Source organism: Stenella coeruleoalba (genome assembly GCF_951394435.1).
Source record: "Stenella coeruleoalba genome assembly, chromosome: 6".
NCBI classification, from domain to species: Eukaryota; Metazoa; Chordata; class Mammalia; order Artiodactyla; family Delphinidae; genus Stenella; species Stenella coeruleoalba.
In genome coordinates, this window is record NC_137151.1 from 92,848,154 (window position 1) to 92,857,202 (window position 9,049).

Sequence of the window (9,049 nt, forward strand, 5' to 3'; positions counted from 1 at the left end):
AGAGCACAGGCTCAGTAGTTGTGGCGCATGGGCTTAGCTGCTCTGTGGCATGTGGGATCTTCCCAGACCAGATCTCAAACCCGTGTCCCCTGCATTGACAGGTGGATTCTTAACCGCTGTGTCACTAGGGAAGCCCCTAAATAGTTTTTAAATCATTCAACATACTGAGTTTCCACTGAACCACTCCTATCCCTACGTCTTTGTGAAAAAAGTTTAAAAGACCCATTCTTGTGGTTGGACTAAGAGGTAAGGCTTAAAGGCAGATTGACCCATCTGAGGATTAAGTTCATAACAAATCTACCCTACAACCAGGTATTGAGGCACTGAAAATGCTTCATTTTGATGAAATGAGAAAGTATATACACAAACAGAAATGACACGGTAGAAAGCACCACAAATGACCCAAAATATGATTTACCTCTTTCATTTGATAAGCATTGATTTTCTAATTCACATAAGGTAATAAAGTATCTCTAGAAATAAATACCTCTTTTTGTTTTGTTTTGTTTTGTCTGCTCAGAATCCCTTTTCCTTTCTTAGGGTAAACAGTCATTTGATTTTCCTTTGAGAAGCCATCCCCAACCTGTTGCAGATTGGGTTCAGCGTTCACTCAATGTGTCCCCCTTCCCCTGGCCAAGCTCAAGCTGTGCCAGTCAGACTCTTCCTGGAATGTGAATGTTAAAGCCAGTGACTGTGTTAGAGCTAATTCATTCCTACTATGCTGCCCTCAATAGAGCGTCCATTCGTTCCTGCTGACAAGTTCAGCAGAGCTGCCCAAATTATTGTTCTTTCTGAATCTGGGTTCCTTAAGCTTTTTTGGGGGGGCGGGTGCATTTCTGATCTACTCAAATCCAGTCCAATAAATTACTTCTTGCTAAAATCAACCAGCTTCTGTTTCTGCTGTGTGCAACCAAAGAACTCTGACTGATACAGCTCCAATACAAATGGTCTGTACTTAGAGTATCTATAACTATTTGATAAATTAATTTTAAAAACTTGGATGGGGGCTTCCCTGGGGGCGCAGTGGTTAAGAGTCCGCCTGCTGATGCAGGGGACACGGGTTCGTGCCCCGGTCCGGGAAGATCCCACATGCCGCAGAGCGGCTAGGCCCGTGAGCCATGGCCACTGAGCCTGCGCGTCCGGAGCCTGTGCTCCGCAACGGGAGAGGCCACAACAGTGAGAGGCCTGCATAACGCAAAAAAAAAAAAAAAAAAAAAAAATTGGATGGCAGCACTTGCTCAGATAAAAATTAGCTTCCTCAAACAATGACACTAACTAAGTGTCCAGTTACTGAGGTGTTCCATCAAAAAGGACAAAGTAGGGACTTCCCTTGTGGTCCAGTGGGTAAGACTCTGTGCTCCCAATTCAGGGGGCGTGGGTTCGATCCCTGGTCAGGGAACTATATCCCACATGCATGCCACAATTAAGAGTCCACATTCTGCAACAAAGTAAGAAGTCCACATGCTGCAACTAAGACCTGGAGCAGCCAAAATAAATAAATAAATAAATATTTTTTTTAAAAAAAAAAGGACAAAATATTTTCCAAGCCTTCATGAAGGGGAACAAAAAGGGAGGAACAGTATAGTATGTTTCTTTACTTCTAGGGCATGTGAATTGAAGAAGGACATACACAAATCAAAACTTGTATAGTTCCTTCTCTATTTTTGTTTGCTCCATTAATGATATTCCTACTGTGGTATAAGGCCCAACAGATGTGCCTTGACATCTGAGGGAAACTGAGAGTGCTTCCAATGGCCTAACCACAGGTTCCCCCCCACAACTCTGCTCCCATGGCTAAGGTCTTCTAGCCTTATCCTGGGAACCAGCCACAGAGCCTGCTCATCCCTGAGTAGCAGGCTTTAGTTCCCTGCCTGCCCATGGAATTATTCAAATAAGCCAATCACATGGAACTCAGCAGGCACCTGATTTGATACTACCCTTTTGATACTACAACTGCAGTCTCCCACAGCCCCCGACCGTTCACTCTGTTCCCAAGTCCCCACATGACAATGTGTGGTATGTTGTGTCCTCCTCTCCCGGGCTATGAGTATATATGACTGATAAACTGCTGTGCAGTGTTACGTTTCATGCTTTTGGCCATTTCCATAACCCTAGGATAGAAATCCCTTTTTCACCAGTAGGGTGAAGAGGGGGTGATTAAACACTTACCTGAAGAGAAGAACAAAGCTTTCTTCCTCAAGCCAAGAGAAATGCACTTGGGAATGAGAAAAGGACATAATTTTGCCACTTTCTTGTGCATCCTTTCCTTCATTTAGAAAGTCATGCTAAGGACTGGAGGGAAAACTCCAATGAGAGCTGCAAAAGCTAAAAGCTCTCACTTTGGGCAGAGAACCAGGAAAGCTTCATTTGTAACAGGGTGATGAGAAGGCCGGGACTGTCTCCTGCTTGGCTGCTACTAGAAGGCCAACTGGGAGCCAGGGCTCACGGTGGCCTATCCCACCTCGCCAGGAGACCACATTGGGCTTTGGGGCCCCAACCATCACTGTAACAAGAAATGTACCTTTATTTAGAATGTAAACTGCACATGTCCACCTCTCAGGTAAGGATTTGAGGATTCAAAACCTCGGCCATCTTTCTGTTGATCATGACCAGTGTGTGTCATTTTCAACCACACGAAACAAGTGACTATCAACTGAGGCATTTGGTTGGCTAATTTTTCTTTACCATCACTTTCACTATCTTTCCCCCCTCCAGTCCAATCCAACCTTCTTTTATGTCTTGACTACTAAGATCCATATGAGATATCAGCTCCCTTTCTGCTCCCCTTTGAATATTGTTTTAATTTTAATATGGGATTCATTTCAAAGATATTTATTTTGTAGTTCATTTACTTTATCATGTAGTGGCTCAAAAATGGAAGTTGGAGTCTGGAAAGAGCTGTGCTTGGTTTTTTACTAAACTGTGAGACTGTGGGTGGGCTCTGGTTGTTGGTTTCTGCTTATGTAAAACAGAGATAATACCCCATCCTGGGTGGGTTGCTGAGAGTATTTAATGAGGTTATGTATGTCAATCTCTGGCACAGTGTCTGGTGCATAACAAATCCTCAGCTCACGTTCATTTCCACTCCTATCTATCCTTTTAATTTGTAAATGGATTCCTTACTCATCAAAGGTTACTGAATATCAACAGAGGCAAGAAGATTGGAATGTAAGACCCAAAGGAGTAGATGAAAGCATATGGGCAGTTTTGGGGGATGTGTACTACTGGCTCCTAAAAGTATCAATAAAGTTAATTATAGCATAAAAGAATGGGCAGTGAGTAGGGCTGGTTCTGTGTCAGTGTGAATATCTTTTACAGATAGAAGGATAAAAGTGGGCTGGCTCTAAATCTGTCTCTTCAGGCAGGCTTGTTGGCAGTCATAGTGACTCTGGTTCCAGCCTTCTTGTAGAGTCCCAGAGCCTCTCCACAACTTCATTGCCCTCCTTTAGACTTCCCACTCCCACTCCCCTTTGTTTCCTTGAAGCATTTCCTCCCAGTTTGTTATCAAGCTGTAAGGGTTTGAAGAACTCATTGACAATGGAGTTGGTAATTGATAACGCCTTAACATGTAATCCCTTCAGAGGAGACTGGCAATTAATAAGGGACTATGTCTTATGCCAAAAAAATGGCTTTCTAATGGTAAAATTTAAGAGTAAAAACCTGAGCATATGGTTTAGAACTTGAATTCCGACAATTACACATGCACAGATTTGAAGCCTAGGTTCGTCACTTAACAGCTATGAGATCATAAGCAAGTTACTTATCCTAAGTCTCAGTTTCCTTAACTGTAAAATAGGGATAATAATACCTACCTCATAGGAGTATCATGAAGATTCAAGGAAATAATCCCTGTGAAGCATTTAGCCCTATGCTGGCACTTGATAAATGTTAGCTGTTATCGTCATTGTTGTTTTATTTTGTGAAATCCCATCTCATTGGCAAGGATCAATTCTATTCATATGTAAGTCCAACCCAGGATCCAGGAAAGGTAGATATAGATTTAAGTCACTTAATCTGAATTAGTTGTTGTAAGTGGCATATTCAGGTCCCTTGGTCCTCTGCCTGCCCCGAGCTGAATTCATGGCTCTCACAGCAGAGCCCGACCACTTCTTGTCTTTTCCAGACAGACTGTAGAAGCTTCACGGTTCACTGCTGACGAGTTTAATTCTAAGGCAAAATATTTTACCCGTTTAGCATATTGTTAAATTAGACCGGCTCCCTATCTTCTGAAATGCACATTTTGGGATTGATGAATTTAGAATTTTTTTTTCTTAGGTTTTGCTGATCACAGGTTTAAGTCTTTAAGTCTTTTCATCTCCTTCACAGAAAAACATTGACAAAAATGTAATCAGTGAGTAGCCCAATTGAATAAAATGAAACGGTCAAAGGAAGCTATAATGACGCTTAGGGTTCGGTGGTTCTTGGTTTCCAGTTTTGCTTTTGCAGGTTGTAGCCAGTTAGAGGTTGGGGATGCTAAATCTGCCCTTTGTGAATAAACAGACAAATGATTTGGTCTTCCATTCTGCCAGGCCTTGATCTTTTGAGTTAAAGAAAAGAGTGTAAGTAATTCCTTCTTTGGAGCAACAATTTTCAGGGACAGCTGTTTTCTAGCTTATGGGGAGGAGGAATTTCTGGCTGCTAGCTAGCTTCAGATGAAGGGTTTGCAGAATTCCTGCTCTTCCCCAGTTGGTGCTAATGCATTCCTCATTGTCTGCAGTGGTTGGGCTGCTCTCTTCATTAAGAGAAAAGGGATAGGGATCAATTTTCAAAATCACAGACATCTAAATGTGTGCAGAATTTGGATATTTTAGGTATCAGTACCTAAACTAAGATGAAAAATCTCAGAGATGGCAGATAACATCATGTTTCAAGGTATGGAGAAAACTTCCCTTCTAAAAGGGCTGCCTTAAAGAATAAACAAGGCCTTAATGAGAAAGAATTCCAACTTCAAAGTTTACATTTGGAGTAATCTGATGAATCATTTTTATAATTCCAGTTTCTCTATCTCTTAACATGGGTACAGTAGTCCAGATCAGGCTCAAAGACTAGTTGTGAGAACTGTATGAGATACATGATTTCATCCTATTATGTTTTTAGTTTTGGAGATTGAAAAAAATTCTGGGCATGTATCCCAGAGAAATTAAAACTTAACATTCACACAAAAATATATACATAACTCATGGTAGCTTTATTTGTAATAGTCAAACACTAAAAATAATCCAAAGATCCTTCAGTGAGTGAATGGATAAACAAACTGTGGTACATCCATACCATGTAATACTACTCAGTAGTAAAAAGGAAGTGATACATGCAACGGCTTGGATGGATCTCAAATGAATTATACTGAGTTTGAAAAGGCAATTCAAAAAGGTCCCATACTCTGTGATTCTTCCATTTATCGACAGTCTTGAAATGACAGAAGTTTAGAGATGGAAAACAGATAAGTGGTTGCCAGGGGATAGTGATGGGCGGGGAAGACGGTGTCTGTGGTCATAAAAAGGCAGTAGAATGGGACTCTGGGAGGGCTCACGCCAGGGAGTGCTTCCCAGGGCTTCTGCTGCCAGTGTCCTGGTTCCCGCGGTGAGCCACAGCCATCCCCCGCCTCTGCAGGAGACCCTCCGACACTAGCAGTGAACACCTACCTCTTCATGATGCAGGCTTAAGCCGTTCTCATCTGGGACAACATGAGAACGATCGGCGCTCAGGTTTACGAGCAGGTAGTTCGGAGCGCTTACGCGAAGAGGAACAGCAGCGTGAATGACTCAGATTATCCTCTTGACTTGAACCACAGCGAAACCTTCCTACAAACCACAACTTTGCTTCCTGAAGACTTCACCTACTTTGCAAACCATACCTGCCCTGAAAGGCTCCCTTCCATGAAGGGCCCCATAGCCATAAACATGAGTGAAATTGGAATGGATGTCGTCCATGAACTCTTCTCTAGAGACCCAACCATCAAGCTCGGAGGTCACTGGAAGCCATCGGATTGCATTCCTCGATGGGAGGTGGCAATCCTTATCCCCTTCCGGAACCGCCATGAGCACCTCCTGGTCCTGCTCCGACACCTGATTCCCATGCTCCAGCGCCAGCGCCTACAGTTTGCATTTTATAAGGTGGAGCAAGTTGGCACCCAACCCTTTAATCGAGCCATGCTTTTTTTTTTTTTTTTTTTTTCCTTTGGTACACGGGCCTCTCACTGTTGTGGCCTCTCCCGTTGCGGAGCACAGGCTCCGGACGCGCAGGCTCAGCGGCCATGGCTCACGGGCCCAGCCACTACGCGGCATGTGGGATCTTCCCGGACTGGAGCACGAACCCGCGTCCCCTGCATCGGCAGGCGGACTCTCAACCACTGCGCCACCAGGGAAGCCCCCGAGCCATACTTTTTAATGTGGGTTTTCAAGAAGCAATGAAGGACTTGGACTGGGACTGTCTTATTTTTCGTGATGTGGATCATATACCAGAAAGCGATTGTAACTACTATGGATGTGGAACAGATACCAAGGCACTTTGCAACTAAACTGGATAAGTATATGTATCTGCTTCCTTATACTGAGTTCTTTGGCGGAGTGAGCGGCTTAACAGTGGAACAGTTTCAGAAAATCAACGGCTTTCCTAATGCTTTCTGGGGTTGGGGTGGAGAAGATGACGACCTGTGGAACCGAGTACAGAATGCAGGCTGTTCTGTGAGTCGGCCGGAAGATGACACAGGGAAGTACAAGTCCATTCTTCCTCACCACCGAGGAGAAGTCCAGTTTCTTGGAAGGTACGCGTTGCTGAGGAAGTCCAAAGAACGGCAAGGGCTAGATGGTCTCAACAACTTGAACTACTTTGCAAACGTCACATACGATGCCTTGTATAAAAACATTACTGTCAATTTGACACCCGAGTTGGCTCAGGTGACCGAGTACTGAGACGAGGGGAGAATATATGTTTGCTTCACCCACCGCCCCCAAGAAAGCAGCCTGACGACATGTCTAGGGGCTCCGCAGAAGAAGAAAACAGAAATCCAGTGTCTCATGAAGGATCACAGAGTTCAAGGAAAAAATGTGGACAGAGCACATGCACAAAACGCCTTCACCATTTGGACTCACTGGGCTTGAGGGAGAAGGCCGGGAACTGACTTTCTCTTTTCACAGGGCTGCTCTTCTCCCCCATCTTCTGCCCTGATGTCCCATCTCCTCCACAATCTCCAGAACCAAAGCTGTGATCCGCCACCATCCCGCCACGAATGGCCTAGGGAGCTTCTTGGCCTTCAGAGCAAAGAGGGAGACCCACCACAGGGCAGCTGTGTTTTAGGAAGGGCAAAGGAAACTCCACACAACCATTCTTCTACATCTCTGGTGTTCTCTTTGGTTTCATTAAAAAAAAAAAAAAAAAAAAAGAGGTAACAGAAGGGATCCTTATGGTGATGGACCTCTTATCTATTTGGACAGTGGAAGTGATTAGATGAATCTATACATGCAATATATAATTGCACATTATTGGGCTTCCCTGGTGGTGCAGTGGTTGAGAATCTGCCTGCCAATGCAGGGGACACGGGTTTGAGCCCTGGTCTGGGAGGATCCCACATGCTACGGGGCAACTGGGCCCGTGAGCCACAACTACTGAGCCTGTGCGTCTGGAGCCTGTGCTCTGCAACAAGAGAGGCCGCGATAGTGAGAGGCCCGCACACTGCGATGAAGAGTGGCCCCCGCTTGCCACAACTAGAGAAAGCCCTCGCACAGAAACAAAGACCCAACACAGCCAAAAATAAATAAATTAACTCCTACCCGCAACATCTTTAAAAAAAAAAGAGGTGACATAAAAAAAATTGCACATTATTAAATGCACAAACAAATAAGTGCATGTATAACTTAAGAAATATGGATCGATCATTGAATTATAGCAATGTCAATAGTTTGATTGTGATATTGCACTATAGTTATGCAAGGTGTTATCTGGGGGAACTGAGTAAAGGGTACATAAGGTCTCGCTATATTATTTCGTACAACTGCAAGTGAATCTACAATTATCTCAAATTTTAAAACATAATTTTTTTTTAGTTTGGACCTTTTGACTGCCTTCATCCAGTTCCCCTCCCCCCACCCTCTGCCTCTGGTAACCACAAATCTGATTTCTAGATGAGTTTGTTTATTTATTTTTGAAGTACAATTGACCTACAACACTATGTTAGTTCCTGTTATACAATACAGTGATTTGATATTTCTATACATTTCAAAATGGTCACCACAGTAAGTCTAGTTACAATATGTCACCATACAAAGATATTATATAGTAATGGACTATATTCCCCACACTATACATTTCATACCCATGTCTCATTTATTTTGCACCTGGAAGTTTGTACCTCTTAACCTCCTTCACCTATTTCCCTTCCCCCCATTATTTTTTTTTAAATACAGAGAATTAGAGAAAAATATATCTCTCTTCCATGACTGGCCCAGTAAGATATTAATCTCGCCTTTTCTGTCAGTCGAATTTCTTAGTACTCTTTTTCTGTATTTCTGTATTTGATCCATGTGTTTATCCATGTATGTGTTTGGAGCAGAGTGAGTTTTCAAAGCTGAATTCACGCTGCCATATGAGCCCAGAAGACCTCACTTTAACAAACTATAGAAGCATTGAAGGCTGCACTCAGAGTCAGTGCTGGGCAGCAACTCCATCCAAACAGTCCTCCCTTGGGGTTAACATTTTCATGGTAATTTGAAGTGTTCACAATATTACTCACTTCTTTACAACAGTTTTATTAAGTTATACGAGAAATTCATCTTCTCTACAGAAAAGTTAAAAATTCAAAGAAGTAAAAGAAAAAATAAAAACCCAACTAATTTCTAATCTGATTTTGGAAAGTAAACTTGTCACCTCAGAATAAACTCCAGAACCATTTTGCTATTAATTGAGATGTTTAGCAGAAAGTTTATCAAGACAGAATATGGATTTTACTAAACAGGACTCAACTTATAATTAGCAATCATTTGGCTCTTCTCACCTCTGAAAACTGACCAATAGTCAGAATTTCACACTTCCAAATGAAAATTGGCATCCACCG

The 9,049-nt window shown here is 42.9% G+C and overlaps 1 protein-coding gene across 1 annotated transcript; it reads left to right on the forward strand.

Annotated features, from left to right (window-relative positions):
- Positions 1-4,497: 4,497 nt before the first annotated feature.
- LOC307188022 (beta-1,4-galactosyltransferase 5-like) lies at positions 4,498-6,911 on the forward strand (the record flags this gene model as incomplete). Its single annotated transcript, XM_079924679.1, is given in 3 exon segments — positions 4,498-6,180; positions 6,375-6,490; positions 6,492-6,911. Coding segments are annotated over 3 exon segments (1,032 nt in total). The 5' UTR covers positions 4,498-5,684.
- Between the last annotated feature and the right edge of the window lie 2,138 nt (positions 6,912-9,049).